General features: G+C 43.8%; 1 protein-coding gene across 1 annotated transcript in view; it reads right to left on the bottom strand.

Annotated features, from left to right (window-relative positions):
* Nucleotides 1–21,902, bottom strand: part of SEMA5B (semaphorin 5B) — a 128,295-nt gene that overhangs the window by 13,899 nt on the left and 92,494 nt on the right. Inside the window, exons 12-20 of the mRNA XM_041473521.1 lie at nucleotides 17,694–17,875; nucleotides 14,483–14,626; nucleotides 12,857–13,004; nucleotides 11,363–11,588; nucleotides 10,507–10,725; nucleotides 8,444–8,614; nucleotides 7,393–7,542; nucleotides 6,440–6,484; nucleotides 3,126–3,331 (exon numbers count right to left, since the gene is read on the bottom strand). Coding sequence (XP_041329455.1) covers nucleotides 3,126–3,331; nucleotides 6,440–6,484; nucleotides 7,393–7,542; nucleotides 8,444–8,614; nucleotides 10,507–10,725; nucleotides 11,363–11,588; nucleotides 12,857–13,004; nucleotides 14,483–14,626; nucleotides 17,694–17,875 — 1,491 coding nt within the window. The remainder of the gene's footprint in view (nucleotides 1–3,125; nucleotides 3,332–6,439; nucleotides 6,485–7,392; nucleotides 7,543–8,443; nucleotides 8,615–10,506; nucleotides 10,726–11,362; nucleotides 11,589–12,856; nucleotides 13,005–14,482; nucleotides 14,627–17,693; nucleotides 17,876–21,902) is intronic.

Here is a 21,902-nt window from a genome sequence, read left to right as displayed (position 1 = left end):
AGAGCAGAGATATTTCAAGATGAAAACAAACTAAAAATGGTTGCAGAAGGCTTATTATTATCAAAGAATGGAAAATAATAAACTTGTGCATATGGCCAGCCTTCTGCTACCACCATGTCACTGTGTATTATCATTTCTTGTTACTGAAAAGTAGTCTCCACACCCTCTATTTCCTTAATCCTGGATTTATTAACTCTTTCACACAGATATATACACACACATACAAACCTACAATTATTCTTTTGCTTTCATTAAAAAATGTTGAGGGTGGTTTCCTTGGTATCTGCTGAAGAGAAATTTATTTGGGTTTAGAATATGGAATCTCAGGTGCTTCCACTTTCTTTCACATGTACACATTTTAAATTCAGATAGGCCCATATCCGAGCTCAGTCCAACCCTCCTTATCAGGAAGGCGAATTTTAGCTTCTCCATCATTTTAATGTTTATTCTGTGACATCACAATAAAACCACACATGCTCTTTGAAGGCATGAAAAATCTCCCTCCTAACCCTTAAAAAAATCTGTCAGTTATTCCTAAATATAAACCTGGCTAATAACAAGTTCCATAAGTAATTACACAGCACAGAGCACACAGAGCCTTTCCTCTTACTTCATTAATGCTATATGCTTCAAGGGAACACTGAGGAGTGACAGATTTGTAGTATGAAATTAGAAATTTTCAGCCAAGAGCTTAGGAAAGGAGGTGCAATAGAGAAGGTGAGCAGAAGGAAATACTCAACAGGAATGGAGAAAAGGGGGCTTCACTTGACAAATAGATTTTACCCTTTCTGTAAATCTCTTTGCCTCATTCACCACTCTGAAGTGTATGACTTTGAGTCCTTCTCAGCAAGTAGCCCCTTGCTCCTAAACATTTAGCTTTGGTCTGTCCAATGACTGCAGATTTATGCACTTGAACTATTTCACTTCCTAACATTCTGTAAATAAGCCCCATCTGGTCTATCTCTCCTTGAGTCCAAGTCCCTTCTCCCCGAACGTAAGTCATACAGTCTCAGTTAGCTAATGCCTTCCTTTAAATAAATCAGACTTTTCAAACCTTGATCTAATGCCTAAGCTCTTTTTGTCCCTCGAAAGAAGACTCTAACAGCTGCTCACTGTTACTATGCACTAGATCAAGTATTCAGAGATGGATCTATCAAAGAGGTCAACTCCCTCCTGACACCACATTAACTAATCTGCTGCTATTTTAAACTTTGCTTAGCTTTGTTATTACTTCTACTTCACTGCACCACTTGACATAGACATAGTGCATTTCATAACCCATTTACCCAATTGATCAAGATTGTTCTGTGAACAGCCTCATCCTTCTAAATTTTAACCATTCTGCCTATTTTAGCAGCATCTGATAACACATGATAGCACAGTATAAATAATGAAGAAAATGTTAACACAAATCCAGCCCTCTAACTACCTGCTTTTGGCCACAAAAATAAATTTGTCTCCTTTCTATATTGCTGCTGTATAAGAAACAAGGGAATACTCTTGCTCATTTCTTTATTTCTGCAAGCCTTTTTAATCTGGGTCTTCCTATTGACTTTATCACAGCAACTCCCATAACTGAAAGGATTACTTGGAAGTTTGATGCTTCCAAGATCAAGTCCCTGCTCTTTACTGTCTTAATAATTTATTACTGAACCTGTATATGCAGAGTGTGTAGAATAATGCATCCCGTGAAACTTTGTTAAAAGTCTCTGAAAATCCCGATATGTCTGCTGCTTCCCTCCTATCTAGATCAATATTTATTTAATTTAAAAAAGGAATCCAATTTGCTTGACATGATTTACTTTCCACAAATCTATGCTGACTTGCATTATGATGCCGGACTCTTATTAAACTGTATGCAACTGTAGCCTTAAGCTTGCTAGCAAATGTGTTTTTGAGACTGCATTTATAAGAGAGGCTGCAGTGCCCAAGAAGGATTTCACCACATTCTTATTACCACACAGGTCAGTTATTTTCCAGCTCAAACTGTTTTCCTTTAAAACAGCAAAACAACACTGACCCTTCTCAAATTATTTGATGCAAACTCTTATTTCTGATATGCATTCACACTGCAAATCATAGCCATGTATCAGGAGTCATATTGTGCCCAGGATTACACAACTCCCACTTAGAAACAGTCCTCAACACTCAGGGAGTTTAGACTGTGGCAACAGTCCCACCACTGATCTTATTGTTGGGTCTCAGTGAGAAGCTGGGCCAGACCAGCAGAGGCAGACAATCAAAATGTCAACAGCATGTAGCTGTACGAAGGAACAAGCAGCTGCAGGGCTTCCTTCTGGCTTGTGTTCCTGTCCCAAACAATGCTCCACACTGTTCAAGTGACCCTAGGCAGGCTGTTCCTCCTGTGGTAACATGAAGCCCCTCCACCCTTGCCACTGCTCACTGCTCTGATCCCACGCTTCACCAGGAGGCTGATGCTCAGATCCAGTCTCAGGGTATTGTCTGCAGCACCCTGGGTCCTATCTGCTCTGATAATGGGCCACGCTCACTTTAGCGAGCGACATGCCAACAACACATGCCACTTCAGCACTCATCTCCTACAGGCTTCAGCTCCCCACTCTGCCACTATCACTGAATTCTGCACAGCTGCCTGGGGTAAGTTTCTGTCCAGTACTGATAGAGAGGGGCAAAACCCTCTTTGCTTTCTCATTCACTCCAATTTGGCAGTCACCAAAGAATTTCCAAAATCTCATCCTACCAATGCACATTTTCCCAGCTATTTGTGCAATGAAGTTTCCATTTTTATTCTTCCTCCCCTCCATTTCCTCTTACCATGCACTAACAATGCACTGAACTGAGCTCTTACTGATTTTTTCAGAGGACAATTTGTATACATTCAATAGTCAGAATGGGCTGGAGTATCTTGGTATGTACTTGCCAGACTGGCATTCATCAGGACTGTGAAACAGAACAAAATCCCACTGCAGTAATGAGGCTTTTTAACCCCTTTGTGACAGCACAGCTAAATGCCCTTTCAACCCCATGTATAATGCCATCAGCTGGGCACAGAAACACAGACCTACCCAGTTCCAAACGTGACATGAATACAGAATTTATTTAGGCAGTATCAAGCTGTTTGTGGTATTTCTTCTCAAGTACCCTACCTTGAACTCCATAGGGGTGTACTTCTCATTCTTGGGGGTTGTGTTGCCCTTGTAATGGAGATGGTTGGGAGTGGTTGGGTGGATAACAGTGGACTCCTGGGACTGCCTCTGGCAGCGCTGGCAATACACGTAAATCACAAACGTTAACAGGCTGGAGCCGAAGAAACAGGAGACCCCAGTGGCAATCAGATGGATGAGACTAAAACCTGCAAGGGAAATGACAAGAGATGCTATTTTTAAAGAACAGTCCTTTTCCCTCCCCTGACAAGACCACAGGTGCAAATCAGAGCAGTGACATCTCGGGATCAACATTAATAAGCTGTTGAAGCCAGAGTCTTACGTTCTAACATAAACTGACATAATCTCCCTGCAAATCGGTCTCCCCATTGCAGCTCTGCCTTGTGCAGTTTAACAGGTTCATGCATTGTTTTCTCAAAGCTCCCTCCATGTCTCTCTTCTCTCCCCTCTATTGATATTGAAACTAAACATTATGTTAAGCTGACAGCTAAAGAAATGAGCCATACAAACAATGCACATTAATGGATTCCAAAGCATGTGCGTGTCATGGAAATAAGGGGATAAAAATGCTCAGTGTTTCTCTGAAGGGGAAGGAAGGGAGGGAAAAGCACTTTTTGTCGGCTGTCCAAAATGCCTATGGGACTGTGTGGGGTGGAGGAGATACACATTCTTCCCCCTTGTAATCCAAGTGTGCTCAGCATTCTTGCTTATTCATGGGATGGCACTGCCTTGGTTGTGTCTGGGCTACCCCTGAGGTGTATTTGTACTGCTAGCAGTGAAATAGGGCTCCTCTGGAGAACAGGAAAGATAAAGCGGACAAAGGAAAGGGGGACAGTGCTTGAAAAACACTTCTTTGATGGCTTTCTTGGCAAATTGCAGAGATAGGAAATCAGTTGCAGGCAGGTGCCGGCAGGGTAGCTACAGTGCAAATACTTGAAAAGCTCTTGGACTATAAAAGTCTCCTGCAGAGATCTCTCCATGTGGACCCTTCAAGGCCAGCACTGACCTCTGGAAGGAGCTGTAGCTGGGCATCCCACACACTGGCAAGTACCTGACTCACAGCTCTGACTGGTGGGGGAAGTCAAACTCATTCCCTCCTCACCTCACTGAGTCTCACACCCCACAGTAAAACCCACCACCACCACCAGATCTCTGACAACAGAACCAACAGTAACGACCATTAGAGCCCCCAAGTTATCAAAGCAACCAGAGGCATTATGGGATGGCAAAACCTTATGACCCTGTTGTATTTTGCTATGTGCAGGGGGGACTATACAGAAAAGAATCAGCTATTTGACTCCAAATGCTTCTGCCTTTCCTCTGCCATCTTTCAAACAGGAAGGACAGAGGCCCTAGAGCCCGAGGGGACCCCCTGAATGCTGGCCCCAGGGCAGCTGTCCCCGGGGCAGTGGCGACTGCAGTGGTAAATTTCCTGTAACACTTAAAAAGCCAATTCATTTGGACAGACTGCTGTGTTGACTTGACTGTGTGCAGAGAAATGGGGCTGCTCAGAGAGTGGCTTTAAATGAGGCTCATTCTTAGTCTGATCACGGTGTGGAGATTTTTTGGTGCCATCTTATATTTTAAGTGATATGCTTTTCAAATAGCAGATTCTGCCATTAGTCAGTGGCTCTTGTCTAATCTCTAGTTAAAAAATATCCTTCTGATTTTAAAAAGAACAAAACCAATAGAGTTCTACAGCAAAGTAATGCACTTCAATCATAATTACAATACGGACCATACAGAATTTATTAGACTGATGAGCTACATTTATTTTTCAAACCATATTATAAAATTCCATTGCAAGATTACCATTTTCTATTGTTTTGTATGATGGTCCAACAAACCCCAGCAGAAATATAATTTCCTACTAAATGTCACAAGACTTTTTCAAAAATAAATTTTCTTTCTAAAAACTGCTGCCTGTTTTGCATCACTCACGAGACCTAAAACATAGAATATGCAACTGTGTTCAGTAAAGCCACACGACATGCTGCCACATTCTCCTCCTGCCCAGCTTTGCTTATATTGCAGCGAATGTTTCATTTCACTGCCACATTTGCAAGTCACAACATAAAGCTCTCTCTTATTTCACTCTCACCTTTGAAACACCCATCTGATTTTTCAAATGAGTTTTGGCTGTATCTTAGGGGGAAAAAAATAATATTATTTTGTTTGCAGCATGTGAGTCCCCAGGGGAAAGCTTTCTGGTTCATCACTTTGAAAATATAGATTTTCTGAAATGCATCAACAGAATTTCTATTGATTGGCTTCTTTGCCAAATATTGTAGAACACTACATTAATAAATAATATTAACTATGGCAAAATGTAGATAGCAACAGCAAATACAGTGGTGGTGGAAAAAGAAGGAAATGTGGGTACAGTGCATAACAGTAGAGTGCAAGCTATAGCAAGGGGTCCTGGAATCAAAGCAGAACCATTGCAACCTCTGAGGGAGAAGGAGTGATCCAGGAAGCCAAATGTTACATTGCAGAGGCTCAAATCTGAATTCCATTGATTGCCCTCAGTTGCAAACTGAGAAGCCACATTTCCATGCCACAGGTGGAGTGCCTGTTTTTGCCATGATCTCTACAGGGAGAAGAGATTTTGGCAGCCTGGAGATCATCTAGATTTCAGGAAAGCAGGGATGTGACACTAGCAGGAATTGGCATAGCCATTAGTGTGAAACTAGCATTTTAAAATGTTAAAGGAACCTGCCATTTTCTTCAGTCTGCATTTTTATCATAGGGGCTCCCAGGGCAGTGAGTGACACTAATGGCTGGACCTTTCCAAGTTACATGCAGAAAGGAGACACAGTTTCTGTGAGAGGTGAGAACTTGAATGAAAAGAAGTGCTTGGAGGACAAGTATAAACCTCTAATCTCATCCTCTATCAGCAAAGGATCTCTCTAAGAGACCCTGTTCGCTGAAATCTTTATAGGTTATTTAAAAACACCTGCCTCCAAACAGCTGGAGGCTTACAGTGGTGAATGGGGAATAACCCTTTCTTCCACCCGAACCATTTACCCTGGAGGTAGAGAGACACAAGCAATTGCTCTCTGGTAATTAATGACCCTCAGTGGCCAACCCAAACTTCCAAATAAATAAAAGTCTTGGACCTGACAAGTGGACATGAGATACATTCCTCCAGTCTGACTCAGACAGCAAGACTCCAGTGGAATTAAGGCTATCAGTGGGATATGAGCTGAACAGATTAATGGTTTGGTTGATACTGCACAGGGAGAAAAGAAGTCAGGTTAAGATAAAAATAAGATATATAGTTAGTGGTAACCTACCTCCACAGTTTGTGCTCTCGACCATGCTGGAGGCTGGCAGGATCACTAAACAAAAAGAAGATTGGAGAAAGTTATCATTTTGCCATCCCTTTACTTCTTCAAGTAATTAAACCCTTTGTGTTTCAGACACAAGAAGGTGCTCTGCAGCAATATGGTCTGCAGCAAGATGAGAGTCTCTCTGAATTGAATTATAAGCTCATGGTTTGAAACACATGCAGCAAAACCTCTCCAAAGATCTTATAATTTCAGTACTGTTACCTGATCACTCCTTAGCTTCTTCAATTTAGGGAAAAGATGTTAGCTGAAAAAACCATGAAAAAGAATACCATTGCCTAGAGATTTCAGATTTTTAAGTCAGTGCGCTGTAATCCAAAAAGAAGAACACGTGGAAAGGCATTATTCAGTCTAGACCCATATCAGATATTTGCCTGAGAGATTCAATTTCCAGAAAGCACAGGGTGGAATATGCTGATGACCATCTGTCCATCAACAGTGTTTCTCTGTTAGACCCTGGATTAATCTCCCACCTTCATACCCAAATTTTCTTCATCTGCCTCACCTTAATTCTTATCTTTTTTGGGATGCTTTTTGGATACCTAATGTCAACCACCTTCTGTTGCCCATATGCATATTGAGAACAGAGACAATTTTTATAGCCCAGCATAAGACAAACCATACAAGTTTAAAAGCTTCAGCTGAGGTGAAGCAATACTAGTTATTCGTTATGGATCAAGGTAATTCTGTTTAAAAGAAATGTTAAGCTGCTTAAGGGAAAGCCATTTATCCTGTGCCTGCCACAAGGGAATTTATAACGTTTATCTATTTCCTTGTTTTTCTAGAAGCATCCAAGCCCAATTTTTAATAGAGAAAATCTCAGCCTAATTTGACAGTCCAGGCATGAGCTGCTTTCCCGAAGTGGCCCACCCTGTCCTCCTGGATGACACGGTACATACCAGGAATTTCATTGTACAGGCACTCCTGGTACTGAGTGCTGTTTCCGACGCACTGGGAAGAGTCCGGGCTGTGCACCTCGCAGTAGCGGCTGCGGTACTGGATGCCCTCTTCATTGCACAGGCTCCACTCTGACCACTCTGACCAGCCACCTGAAATCCAGGGTCAGGAAAACACACACACAGCGTCACCAAGAAGGAAAAGGATGCTTTGTAGATACCAGACTTCTCCCATGCTGAAGGATCCTAGATCCTGGCCTGAGCCTCTCTCACACATCTATTCCATAGGTCCTTAGTAGATTTAATTTTCTCAGTGCAAGCATCACACCCTACTTGTCAGGTTGTAGTTCTCTTAATGTGGACTAAACTAAGCCTTGGTGGAGCACTGCACAGAACAAAGCTGTCTTAAAAGCATATCAGTTCTCTGATATATATCCTTGTATGTCTTTGAGCGGGGTGGGGCAACGTTGCACCCAGACCTCCAAGCTTTGATGTGGCCTCCCAAACATACCTCAAGCAGCCAGCACAAAGTGGAGCACTCACAGAGTTTTGCTGAGGTTCCTAAGGACAGGAGTCAGCCTACACTGGATCAGAAATACACAAAGGTAGTTCAAAACCAGCACAAATCTAAACCCTATCCTCTGAGTTGTAGCACATGCTGATCTGTTGCCTGTGAAACAAAAAGGAAAGACTGTCCTTCAGCAGCTGTACAGATTGCTGCCTCATAACTCCTTTTGTTTGTCAGGTCAACTTCCACATTGAAGAACCAAGCTTCTGCTTTTTCTGTTACTTGAAAGGGATCAACCATTAGCAAAATTCTGCTTGACCTGCACCGGAATACCTGAGCAAGGACCAGTGAACATGCAAAGAGAAGGGGTTTCACTGCAGTTAATGCTGGGATGTCTCCTTATCCCCTGGCTCACCAGACATCGAATAAATGACAAAAAAAACTTGTAACTGGTGGTGTTTCTGATTTGTATTGTAAACATTTTGCAGCTGTGCCTTGCTCCCACCAGCCTGGAAGCCAGCTGGAGCGGGGATGAGGAGCAGCTACCTTGGCAGGGGTGCGTGTTGCAGAGCGCCTCCTCCGTGTGCAGCCCGATGCAGATGTCCTCCCCGCTGGACGGAGCTGGGTTGGTGCAGGTCCGTGTGCGCTGGTAGTGCCCACCCCCACAGGTGGCTGAGCAGTGAGACCAGGGAGTCCAGCAAGACCAGGAGCCTTTCACTGGAGGATATTGAAAAGCAAGCACAGACAGGTAGAGGCCATTGGTTACTCCTCTTACTGTGACAAAGCTGGAGATCCCCAGTGTCTCACCTTGCACATCCACCCTGCCCACACTAGCTAGCAGTGTCCTGCACCCCAGGACATTTGGGCCTGACAACAAGAACTTCACATCAAGAGAGGGTACAAATCCACTACACTCTGTAGATGCAGAATGAAATCTATGCAGAAAAAGACTCTGCATCATAAAGTGCCAAAACTAGAAACTATTCTTTGTTGTAGTCATTAATATTTACTGAAATATTCTACTCCATTCTATTCCTTTCCTTTTTATAAAACAGCATTGTTGTTATTATTATTGTTATTATTATTATTATTGCTACTACTATTACTACTACTACTGCTATTACTGCTACTGCAGTGACTGCTACGTCATCTCCTGAAACTTCATAGCAACAGCTGATTTACTTGGGGAAAACAGCGCTGTAGCACCAAAGTTGAGCTTATATGGCACCTTTCTGTGGGAGGCCCAAGTCCTCTAGTTCCAGCCTTCAGGAAACAGCGGCTCAGAGGTTTTATTTATTTACCCTGCTCATTGCAGGGACATTGAACTAGGTGACCTTTAAAGGTCCCTTCCAACCCAAACTACTCTATGATCTAAGCATAACCCCATAAGAGGTTAATAATAAAACTAGGGAGGGACGTAAGATCCCTGAATCCCCCACCCCCCACCCACTAAACTGCCTGGTTTGCAGGTCCACATGCCACTAATTCAGAAGATAATAACCTGATGACTTAGAGCAAAATAAACCCAGGATTTGTGTATACACATTGAGTGAGGCAGGGAAGGAGGGAGACACAGAGAAATAGTAATCATGCACTCAGAACAGATTGTAAAACATCAGAGTGTCCAAGGGGAGAAAACAGCACAGAAAAAAGGCACAGACATTAGTGAAAAAGCCACTGAGAGCTTCCAAAATAGTACTAATAGCTGCCTTTATAGTGCTAGAGTTATTTCCTTTTTATAGGCCATAGAGTGCAATATTTGACACTCCTGTTGTACTCTTGCTGCACATTCTGATCATATCTGCATTTGAATTTTATCTTTGTATTGAATTTTAGAATCATAATAGTACTACTATAATAGAGCATTTTCAAGTGTAGGCCACAAACTATATTGCCAGAGGTAGATAATTGCTGGAGCTGCAAAGAGGCAAGGTAATTTGTGTAAGATCACTTAAATTTACTTTAGAAAGTTATTACAGAGCAAGGAAAATGATAAGTGAGAGAGAATACAGTAGTCAATGGTCTATTACTACTATTCTGGACCAGGAGTGCAACATAAACATGAGGACAAACTCGAAAACCAGGAAACCAGGCAAGAATACTCCCTGCTGGCTGTGCAGGAAATGGTAACTGATGTCAAGAGTAGATGCCCATCGCAAGAACAATACGAAAGCAGGAGAGGGGGAAGAAATAAGTGTTCACAAGTAGAACCGCCACATCAAGCATCTCTATACAGTATTAAGCCACATTTATTAAGCCTGCCTTCTTTTCATGGAGCAGATGCACCATGATGCCCTCCACTGGATGGAGCATCAAACCTTCCTGAAGCAAAGGATTGCTACAAGCCACCATACTACTTCCTCTAGAGGATGTGGCTGTGTTACCCTCTGAGCCGAGGTGAAACCTAAGTCAGCACTAAAGATAACATACGTGGGTCATTAAATAGCTTTAAAAAACATAAGGCAAAATCCCCCAAATTAAAAAAAAAAAAAAGGAAAAGAAAAAAAAGGCAGCTTAGAAATACTGATTTTGTGGTTGTAGTTGTTGCTCTACCATTAAGATTTAGGAAAACACCTCTGAATTTCATGCAGGAAGATGATCATGTTTACCTGGGCAGGGGTGAGGATTGCAGTCTTGGTACTCCATCGCTGACCCCACACAGGGCAAGCCACCATTTTTAGGTTCAGGGTTTGTGCATGTTCTCTTCCTGATCCTAAAGCCCAGCTCACAATCCCTGGAGCAGGAAGACCAGGCCCCCCAAAAGGACCAGCCCCCATTGATAATCCGTGCAGAGGTCTTACCAGTCTTGAGGAGGTCATCAACAAGAGCTTCAAGGAAAACAAACAAAATGCCCTAAGATCACAAATTAATCATTTGTTGGGTGTTTAAAAAGGTGTTCAGCTCATGAATAAAATCAGGATCTATATGCCCTGCAGAACAGTTTCTGCTGAAAGCCCTTGGCAAGAGGTTTTTTTTTTTCCCAGAGCTACAGCTAAACTAGACAGAAAAAGAAATTTGTACACATACAAACTGAGTCTGCTGGTAACCTTGACAAATCACCTCCCTGGGCAGCAAATTGTGGCAGTCCAGGCTGTGCCCTCAAGACGCTGCCTTGCATCACAGCAGTCCTGCAGGGAACAACCTGAGAGACAGCGCGCAAGGGCAGAAAGAAAAGACACACTGTCCTGAAAACAGCTCTTCTCTTCTTTAGACCCCCATTACTCGCCTGCTATCTCTGGGGCAGCCTAGCAGGAGCAATAACAAATCTATACACTGCCATAAGCACAGAGCTCACGACTCTGTATCTGTGTCATGGGGCTCTCCCCATCCCTGCCACTCGGCAGTGACACCAGCCGTACATGTTGCCGCTACTGCAGCCACAGTCAGGGGCTTGTTCCGAGACATCCCCCTTCCACCACCCCACCTAGGCCTGCCCCAGGGTCCCTCCGAGCTGGCAGGACGTACAGTCAGTGTCACACACTGCGGAGCCATCGTTGGGGCAGAAGCGACTCTCAGTTTTCTTCCTCCCGAACTGCAGCTCGTGGGGGTCTGACAGCTGGGCCCGGCACGTGTAGCGGAAGCGCTGCTCCTGGCGCGCGCCGTTCTGGGTGATGTTGACAGGCATCCACGGGGTCCAGGGTGTGTTCCTGCGCACCTCTGGGCAGCTCTCTGGGTTGCATGTCTTGTATTCCTGCCACGAAGGAAAACCACTCCCTCCTTACTTATTAAACAGCAGCAGCCTAACTGGCAGAGGCTTATTTACACTTCAGAAAACAACGAGGGTACTCTCTAGATCTCAAACAATCCCCATCCACCTTATCTGACCTCACAGGAACAAGTCAGTGCTGGGCACAGCACAAAATGTGGTGATTATAGAGGCAGTGTGCTACATAGGTGGACCTCAAGGGTAAACTGTGCTTGCTATTTTTATGTCTCCCTCAGGTTTGTGTTTCTTTGCTGACTCAAAGTCCTGTGGGGCTTCAACAGCTTGGTTCATTATCAGCAGGAGAATAATTCAGGCAAGAGATAATAATAACAACAAACAAGTTTTCTGCTCTGACCCTGAGATACTCTTCTCAGGTCAGTCTAGAGAAGCCTCAAGAGGACAAAATGTCAGCAAGGTTCATTCCTTGAAAGTTTATAATTTCATTTTTAATAGTAGGGTTTAGAGTAGATCTTTTTACAGCTATTTTTGTTTGGTTGGCTTTTCAAACTCTCTAGTGAAGGTTATGAACCATTTGCCATCCTTGGTCTAGAGCAGCCATTGAGCATAGACAGTATTCTGGCTGGCTGGGAATGGGGGGGTTTGAGGGTTTTACAATTCTCATCACTAATGGGAGGAATTCCAGTGACGAACATTTGTGTTCTTGATTTAAATAAACTAAATAAAAAACTCTCTTCTGGCAGAGGAGAAGAAATGTAATGCTTCAGGACTTCATGATTCTAGTGTAAATGCCAAATATCTTGGTAAGAAATCTGAGGTTCCAGAGCAAATCTGCTTACACTGAAATGAAGCCCCACACAACCAATTAAAATGGATGCAGGAAATAGCTGCTGGAACAGCAGTGGGAAAGTAAAGAGAGCAAATGGGGTGTTGGACCTTTTGTTTACTCAAGTGTGACAGTGCAACTCATTTTTGATGTGTGTGGCCTCCTTGACTCAACAGGATCATCCCTGGGAGTGGGACAGAAGAAGAGAACATGTCCAGAGCTTTCAGGTAAAGGACTTGATATCAGCCTACAGAGGCCTAAGGAAGTACTCTGTACACCAGTCTGTCCCTAAATCTGTCACCCCTCTGTTTCCGAGTTCATTTCAGCATCCTCTGCAGCAAAAACTGAGGATAGCATTTTCTTCTTGCTTGAGAAATAAAACCACAATGGAGAGAGAAGCTAAATACCCCATTCCTCAATGCTACTGTCAATAGGTACCCCTCATGCAATGTCAATAAATAATACATACCACAGCACAGCCTGGACATGTGTTTCCATTTTCACAGGACCTCTGCCTTGAATGAATCCCTCCACCACAATTCACGCTACATTTATTCCAGGGTCCCCATGAAGACCAAAAAATCGGTAATGGACATGGACTGTTCTCATTACAGAACCTGAAAGAAGAAAGTGCATTGTTTAAAAAACTCCATGTCAGCACATCCAAAGGAGGAAACGGTGTGGGACGCAAGACTGCACACTGCATTTGGGCACAACTGATGCATGCACAGAGAGTCAGCAGTGGCTGACACAACATCAGATTAGCAATATTCCTGTCCATGGAGAGAAATGTAGCCTTCGTACCAAATGGGAGTGATTAATCAGGCTGAGCTCAGTGACATGGTTGGAGTAAATGGTCAAGATCAGGTTTTCTGAAGTGCTCTGTCTCAGAACTTTTCCACAAACACTGAGTCCACAAAAGAGCTCATAAACTGATGCCCAAATGTCACAAAGAAAGAGTGGATAGCAAATATTCTAAATGGGATGACTGGTGGGAGGACAACTCAACACTGATCTGTCACTACTGGCAGGTACTAAATACCTCACAATGTTCTTTTCACACAATCTGGCTTTTACTGCTGCCTCAGCCCGAAAAAGCTAGAGTTTGCAACTGGATCCTATATGCATCTAAAAGCAGGTGAATGCTATTTCATGTTGTGTGTCAAAAGTAACTGTGATTTTGTTCATCTTTTAAATCAATATTGTTCTCAAATTTAATCACACAGAACTGCAACTGACTCAGAGGTAGTCTTTAAACCCAAAAAGGAACATTGTGAATGGACACAAATCCAACCAAACATTAAAATGTCTTGAAATATGGAAGTTAAATGAATTGCTCTTTTTATTCTGAGAAATGCAGAGATATATGTCTTAGTGACCACTCAAGGGACAAGCAACAGCCTATTGCCAAGTAGAGGTGGCCTTTAATGAAATGTCAGGCCTGGAAGGAAGTTGGGGTGCCTTGAAGCATGTATTTCATGAGGGGCCAAGCTTGAAGAAGGGCTATAGTTCAGATGGCTCTGTAGGTTCAGAAAGCATTACGTTTTTAGTAATTTTGTGTGAAATTTTCATAGTTTAGAGGGGGGAAAAGATGTTTTTCTGATAACATACCCTGCAAAAACTCAAGCCTGAATCTGTGAGTTAAGCTGTATTTTGCCTTGAACTGCTTTTGGAGCATCAGCACAAGTAATAGAGACTTGGAAATGGTGCAACTGGCAGTGAAAGCTGCACATATTCAGCTGCCACTCTAGAGATGAATCAGAAAGGAGTAACTGTGTCCATAAACTCTACAGTGCCAACAATAGGCACAGCTTCTCCCTTTGGGGAGGAGGTCAGCCCTCTGTGTGGGACAGGAATACTTGCAGAGGTCTGAAGGGTCCTGCTTGGGAGTGAGGGCAGCTGTGAGGTGTCTGATGTTCACAGGCTCACTGAAAGAGGTTGTCCATGCACATACGCAGCCGCATCCCTCCCAGGCTCCAGGACTGCTTCCGCTCTGCACGTTGAGCCCACAGCCTCAATCTGCCTTCCCAGCCACCACTTCCAGCTGCCAACACTGCAGCCACAGGAATGAGCACACACCATCATGAACCCTTACCTTTCCTCCCTGCTCTGTCCAACGCAGACCCTGCCCCCATACCGTGGCGCGGGATTGCTGCAGGAGCGCTGCCGGACCTGGAAGCCGATCCCACAGGAGGTGCTGCATGGGGCCCAGGAAGACCACGATGTCCAAGCGCCATTTCTAGCAAAAAGGGTGAGAGAGAACAGAGTATGGGAGAAGTGTTGAACTCAGGGGAGAATAGATCATTCATTTCAACCAGTCTTTGTATTGGGGGAGTTTTTTAAAAGGGAGTTTCAAAAGTGGCCTAACTTTCTTCCCTTTTGAAGTCTCTAAGAATTGGAAAGGAAGACAACTAAGCCAATGCTGAATGATTTTGAAAATGTCTCCTAGAATTTACTAGGCAATAGTGTGGTTAGTGTAATTTTCAGTGACTATTCTCCATCATTTTCCCCATGTATCATAACCCTGCTCTTCTGACCCAATGGCTGATCCCAAAGTTGTATGTCCTGAACTCTTCTGCACAAGAGTTCTGGTTTTGAGGATCATGAATGCCAGTTGTGCTGAAGGATGTGAAAAAACCTACCCTCTGCTAATTCCGTAGATACTGATGCTTTGAATCTTTTACAGCAACACCACTGCCAGCTCCCATGTTTTCATCACAAACCTCATAATATTTTGTGCTTTCCTAAAGCCTTCAGCATTGAATCGTATTAAGTGGAAATCTCAAATTTCATTAAAAATAACAATAATTGCTTCTAGCTTTCATGGCCGCTTGCAGACGTCACTGCAGTGTGACCTTAAATCTGTAGAAACCAGAGGCAATTAAGAGCTCAGAGGCAGGATCGAGTTTCATGGTTTAATGAGTGATCACATCTCTGCTGAACAGTGGTAACACAGCCTGAAGCCAGTGTGACGTAAAACTGCCTAGTTCACACCTCAGCGCTGGAGACACTGGCAAAGCTCCTGTGAGAGGCTGAGGACGTGCAGGTGCCTAAACATGTGCTTACACAGAAGCCAACATTTTAATCTTTAAAATCTTGCATCTATTAAAGCTCACCTTCCTCTGATTTGGCAGCACTGGACCTTGAAGCAGGAGAGGAGGAACCATATCTCATCCTTTCTGCTGCAGGTTTCATTTCATATGGAGCCAGTGGTAATGCTCTGTCTTATAAAACTGCCTAATCTTGACATTTCAGTGCCTTAAGCCAAAAAATATCTTTCCTGGGGTGTGCTTTTTTAAAAAAGAAAAACCTTTCTAAAAAGTATAGTCAAAAAACAACTCAGGTGCTCTCTGACTCTTGAAAGCTAAGCTTGAAAACAGATGTTAATTTTCAAAGCATTTACTGAACTAATAACACTGCTGGCAAGAAGTATTTTCTGGCATAGCACCAATCAGGGCAGAGAATGAAAGTTAAAACCCACATTGCCCTTCACAGTTTTTGTATTTTTTATCAACTCTTGCCTGTTCTTGGCAGCTTTATTTCAGAACCCTGTTAGATCTTTCCCTCCTCTTTTTGTTCTCTTATCCTTCTCCCTCTCCCTCTCTTCCTTCCCTTCTCCCACCCCAAACAAGGTCAAAGAACAAGAAATCCACTCATATAAAAAAACCTACTATTCCATATTATTTTGCTATGTTTTAAACTACCTACTACCTCCCTTCTTTAACCTAAAAGAATGATAATATGTAAAATCATGAAAAAAAAATCAAATGGAAGGTTGCTGTTACTGCTGCAAAAAGGGCAAGTAATTTCTACTAAAGAAATCCTCAAAACCCCAACAGTTCTCAACATCTATTTGTGTTTCAGGATTTTTAACAAAAATAAAGACAACTTCCACTTTCAGATCTCCAGCTTTTTAACAGAACTCATCTTTAAACATCCTACTCCCTCTTTGCAGAAAGAAATCTCAATGCCATATGAAGTCAATTAAAGGAAATTTGAGGGTTGAAGCGGATGTAAGATGACCAGATGTCCCTATTTTTCAAACCATGCTGTTTTCGTATGTCTTAAGATTGAATAATCTGTTTTTCATCCCTTTCTTAGAAGCTGTTCCTGCCTCTTTTGCCATCAGAGCAGTGCTGAGAAATCCATCCCACTGGCATGTTTTCCATTTGTCACTGACAGAAAAAGCCTGCCTGGGAGAGGCTTTTACTCAGCCCATGGTGGCAGCACAGGGGCAGGAATGACTGCACACCTTTTGGGCAACACGACCCATAACTGGAAGGAGAGATGACAATTAAAACATGAGTATTGCTGAATTTTTGGTGCCAAGGCCAGCACTGATCTCCAGGGATGAGTCAAGAGGCAGCTGTCCTTAATGGAATGAATGTTTATGGAGAAGATAAAGTAGATAAAAACTATATTGACCCAATATTTACCAAAATCCTGGCTGCCCCCACCCTGATTAAATAGTGCTTACACTACTGCATCATCTTCCCTAACCCTAACCCTAACCCCCACCCTGATTAAATAGTGCTTACACTACTGCATCATCTTCCCTTGAGTCATGACATGATGTGGTCTGAGGGTGGTGGGGCATCATGGACACAAACACCATGGCTATGTTTGGGCACCCTACAGGAGGACATTTAGCTTCCATAGTGCCAAAGCTGAGCTTCAGGCTCCCGTGGGCAGGCAGTGCTTTGGCCCCAGCTGAGCTGTGTGTGTTGTTCCAGCGCCGTCCCGGCAGCCGCCTCCCGCACCCTCCTGCTGGCTGCCAGAGGATGAGCCAGAGGATGACGAGCTGCTCTCACCTGTGCAGCAGACAGGCTGTGCTGCAGACAGGTCACAGACTCCAGAACAAGGCAAACAAGCCTTGCCTGGAGCTAGGCTCAGCCCTGTCCTTACAAGTGTTGCTCTGAAGGAGCTCTGCTTGGTTTTGGTAAAGTGGCCTTGGAACCCAAGCCCTGAAAAATTATGAGCTTATTGATTTTTTTAGTCTGCTGTTCAGCTGGCTGACAACTATCTCTGCCTTACTCACCTCCTCCTGATGGGTGACTACTCACTGTACAGCTGAGGGAAACCAAGGCACAGTTTGGTGTACAGTAATTTGGGGTGCTCATCTTCCAAGAGCCTTGGCTGAGGGCCCTTTGCTCAGAGCCCTTAGGTTTCTTCATTTTACACAGACTTCAAGGTGGACCTCACACCTCACATTGGCTGGGATACAATGACATGCTCACAAGGAAGGAGCTAAGCTGTCGACACACACAACTCTTGCTCCCTTGAGAAGCACAAAGACACTGAGGTACCTTGAACAATTTGCAACTTCAATCCTGGCCCCTTCACAGCTGCGACCTCCACAGCGAGGACGAGGGCTGTCACATGAACGTGACCTACACATACAGGAGCCTGTGCTGTCCCCATCTGAATGCTCACACAGTTGCCATGGGGACCAAGGCCCCAATCTTCCATTTGTTGTCAGGTTTTTCACCTAATTTTATGAGGAAAAAAAAAGTCATTAATAGCAAGTTTACATTTCTGGAGACAGGCCCACAATAGAAATGCCAAAGAAAGCTGCCGGGGGGATTAGGATGCATCTTAGATGGAAGCTGTCTGTGCTTGCGAGCAAGATTCAAAACAGAGGGTTGTTTTCAGACAATGCCACATCAATATTTACCCTCCAAATTCCACGCCGCATACCTAACATGTGCACACAGGCACTGAGCCGACCCAGCCAGCACCACACGAGGAGCAACAACCATCTGCCACACCACACAACCACCATGCTCCCTGTTCCACACTGCACAGATTCAGCCTTTCAAGCAACACCATGGCCAGTACTGACTGACCCCACTCCATCATATTCCAGCCTCTGCAGGGTTTCCTGCAGAGTATTTTCCAAGTTAGTGTTCATATAACCATAGTGACCAGTTGAGGCTGGGGACTCACTGAGTTTGGCCCTGCCAAACCTGCAGTAAGAATTATTTCCCTTTCTAAACTGAGGTGTAGCCTAAATGGTCATGTGGATGAAGAAAAAAAAGTGACAAACATCACGGTGACTAGCATTAATGCTGAGGATCACACAGTCACCTAAAGAGTAAGAATTCATCTCAAGACAATTTATAGACCAGACCACACTGCTATCTGTTCCCTCTGCCCTTTGCTTCATGCCTGCACAGCCTTGAACAGGCTGGGACTTGACAGCTCCCTGCATACTGTAGTGAAGGAAAAATACAGTAGTCCTGGCAGACCGAGAGCATGAGAAACAGAACTGTTTCAGGGCTGATGACAACCTTCCAGTAGACAGTGTCAGAGCTTGCTCTCCTGCGCCCTGTTTTAACCAGTGCTTCTAGGGGAGCCCTAAGCCGTGGGCTGGGAGACCAGGCTGCTGGGGCCCTTGCTCCCAAGGCTGTCTGGAGAGGATGTGTGCTACTTGCTTCTCCTGGAATCCCTCCTGGCCACTACTGCCTTCTTGTGCCCACTCCACCACTACTGCAAAATCCTGCAGCCCAAGACCATGTCTTGAAAGCTTCCCTGAACACCCCTGTCCTAGCATCCCTTCTGCTACTGGCTTGAGAAACACCATGCAGAAAGGGATTGGTGCTGGCCCTGCCTGCGTACAGCTACTCCCCTGTAAAAGCACAGCACCATGATGAACTTCTGCTCCCCACCCCATGCCCCCATCCCAAAGTGCTCGGCCTTGCAGGCAGATGGCACAGATGGTGGCTGCCTGCAAGCAGCTCATGCCTGTGGGGTGACCCATGTGGTGGTGGGGTGCTCAGCAGCTTTGGTAAAGCTGCTGGCAAAGGCAACACTGCATTTGGCCTCAGTGATGCACACAACCAAGGGTGAAGGCAGGAGGAGGCTGGGCCCCTGGCAAGCAGCCCTGGCCCCAGATCTGAGCCAGCTACCCTGACAAACCCCACAGTGCCATGCTCCACTGAGCTCTGCTGCCAGCAGGATCTGTCCCCTGGGCTGCCCCAGAGGGGGAATGATTGTCCCTGCTTTACAGACAAGTAAACCGAGGCACGGAGGGGCTGTGAGCTTGCTCAGCAGTCATGCAAGGAGCCAACCACAGCCATGGGAAGTGTGCTTTCCAGCATTCATCCTCTGAAACATGCTGCTCTGTGCTTACTCTCCAAGACTGGCACTACGTTAAACACTCTGAATGTACCTCTGGTGGGTTGTCATCTTCCCGTCTCAACCATCTAGAGCAGCATCAAAAATATGCAGCAGTGGCATGGAAGCAATTTAGATCTGATACTCAACTCCTCAGGCTGCAGCTGGGGGTTTCAGGCATCTGCTGTAAGCCTTTGTTTGCAATAGATTATCATGTAGTTGTAAAAATTTGCTCTGGGCGGAAGGTTACAAGGCAAGATGCCCACAGAGGAGATCACTGAGCTTTGTTGTTGTTGTTGAATTTGCTGTTTTAAACATTGTTTAAAAATCAATACAGTTGGGTTTCTAGAAGTTGGAAGGGGGGAATCAAAATAAGTACTTTGAGATATTTAACACTAGATTTTTATCTAATTTTTCCTCCTGCCTTAGAAGTATTGGATCATTTCTATTCATTTTTGAGCCAGAAAGCCTTGCTGCTTCCAGCAGGGAGTTCTGTTCTGAAATCAATGGGATGATATGGCCCGTGGCATCAATTAAAAAAAATAAAAAACTAGCAAATAATCATTGGCTCGTAAGTGATACTGGGAAACAACCCAAAAATTAAACAAATAAGCAACCATAACCAAAATGCTGAGATTTATAAACATGTCACACTGTGAGTGTGGGAAGATTTATACTTAAGAAATTACATATGGATTATCATTCCATCTTTAAATCCACAAAAATATCTTCAAAAGAGTAAACTTAGGAAGTGGGATAAAAACGCATATGCACTGATCTTTTTCAGGAATACCTTTACAAGGTAAATCCTTTGAAGCCTACACAGTGCCTATCAGACAGAGAGGACATCTTTAAAAACACATCTGATCAAATGCCCTTCTCTCACCTGCCAGTATTGCCATTTCTAGAATTCTTGCCTTTTATAAACTGCCATACTCACACCAAAGGCCTCATTTTTTTCTTCCTTGTAGAATCTAAAAAGCTCAAGTGCAGCATCTAAAAATTCAGACTGACCACTCCTAATCTCTGCTACCAGGATATTTTCCATGTTTATTCTGATATTACAGGTAAGATTGGAAGCATTCCTTGTACTTTCAATTCATCTGTTCTTTATCTTGGGATTCAGATATGAACTGCTTATAATTTTGCCAAGCTTTAATTACTTAATCTGGAAGTTTCCATGTTAGCTGTTTGATGAAAGCTGAAAGTTCTTGCAAAGTTTCAGTCAAACTACTTAAACCATTCATAAAATCAAATCTAGAGGAAAAGACTCTCCATAAGTAGCAATATTTTCCTTGAAAGAAACTAGTGTTCAGAGCAAAGAGCTGAACTTTATGTCCTTGTAACACCTTTTTGCAATTCCCGTGAAAAGCCATTCAAAACTGTCCAGCGTATAAAATCACTGGGACATCGGAAAAATTAAGTTTTCAGAGATTCATAGATTTTAATCCCATCACCCAAAGACTCTTCTGTGCACTGGAGATGCTTCAGTGTGGGCCAGAGCAGGATCACCCTGGGCACTGCAGCTCTGAGCAGCTGAGTCCACACGAATTGATAGCAGGGTACAAGACACCCAAAAACACAGTGGGGAAACTGCCACAGTAGCATGGAACAGATGCAATATGAGTAAGATAGGGGTTTGTTGGAAACACGAAGTAGGACTGGGTTGAACACCTGGAAGGAAGATCATTGTTTGGCTCAGGATTAGGAGGACAGTACACTTTACTGGGAATACTCAATTCCTGACTTGCCCACCATCCTCAACAGTGACAACATGAGCTTGGCTAATAGTTTATTAGTCAAAGCTAAAGTTCCTTTCCTACTGGTGGCTCATGTTGGCATCAGTAAGATACCACAAAATAGGATGCATCTGTTTTTCTAAAATCAAAGTGCACCTTACTCCCTTCTCCCAAGAAAGCACGTGCAATCTGTATCAGAGCTCCCTGGTAAAGTAAGGGCACATACATGGAAGAGCAGCTTAGTTTGTGGAATTTGTGTGCTACCATTTCTTAATGTTACAATGGTTGAGAATGCAACCTCAGTAACCCTTAGGAAATTCTGCATGTTATCTAGTAATACTATATAGTGACCATTACCCCATGTATTATGTTTACACTGCATGATTAAGCCTCTATCTAAAAGTCCCTTCATATTAAAGCTGGAGAGTGGGGATCTGTGGCACAATGTAGTGCTGTACAAAGATGTTCAGACTAGCTCTGAACAAGCCTGTTTGCACAAGAGCAGCAGTCAAGTTGTGTTAGTGTTGTGGTTGACTCACACAAATGCCTGGCCCATGTAGGATATAATTCAAAAATATGCCAGTTCTGGCTTTAAAAGTTGCTGAATGCCAGTCTCTCAGCTGTGCCAGGACATCTGTTTGTGGGCTAGGCTGCAGAAGA

Source organism: Pyrgilauda ruficollis, unplaced genomic scaffold, assembly GCF_017590135.1.
Source record: "Pyrgilauda ruficollis isolate IOZ18807 unplaced genomic scaffold, ASM1759013v1 scaffold3, whole genome shotgun sequence".
NCBI lineage: Eukaryota > Metazoa > Chordata > Aves > Passeriformes > Passeridae > Pyrgilauda > Pyrgilauda ruficollis.
Note: the sequence above shows the minus strand (reverse complement) of the source record. Positions and strands in the feature narration are given on the sequence as shown.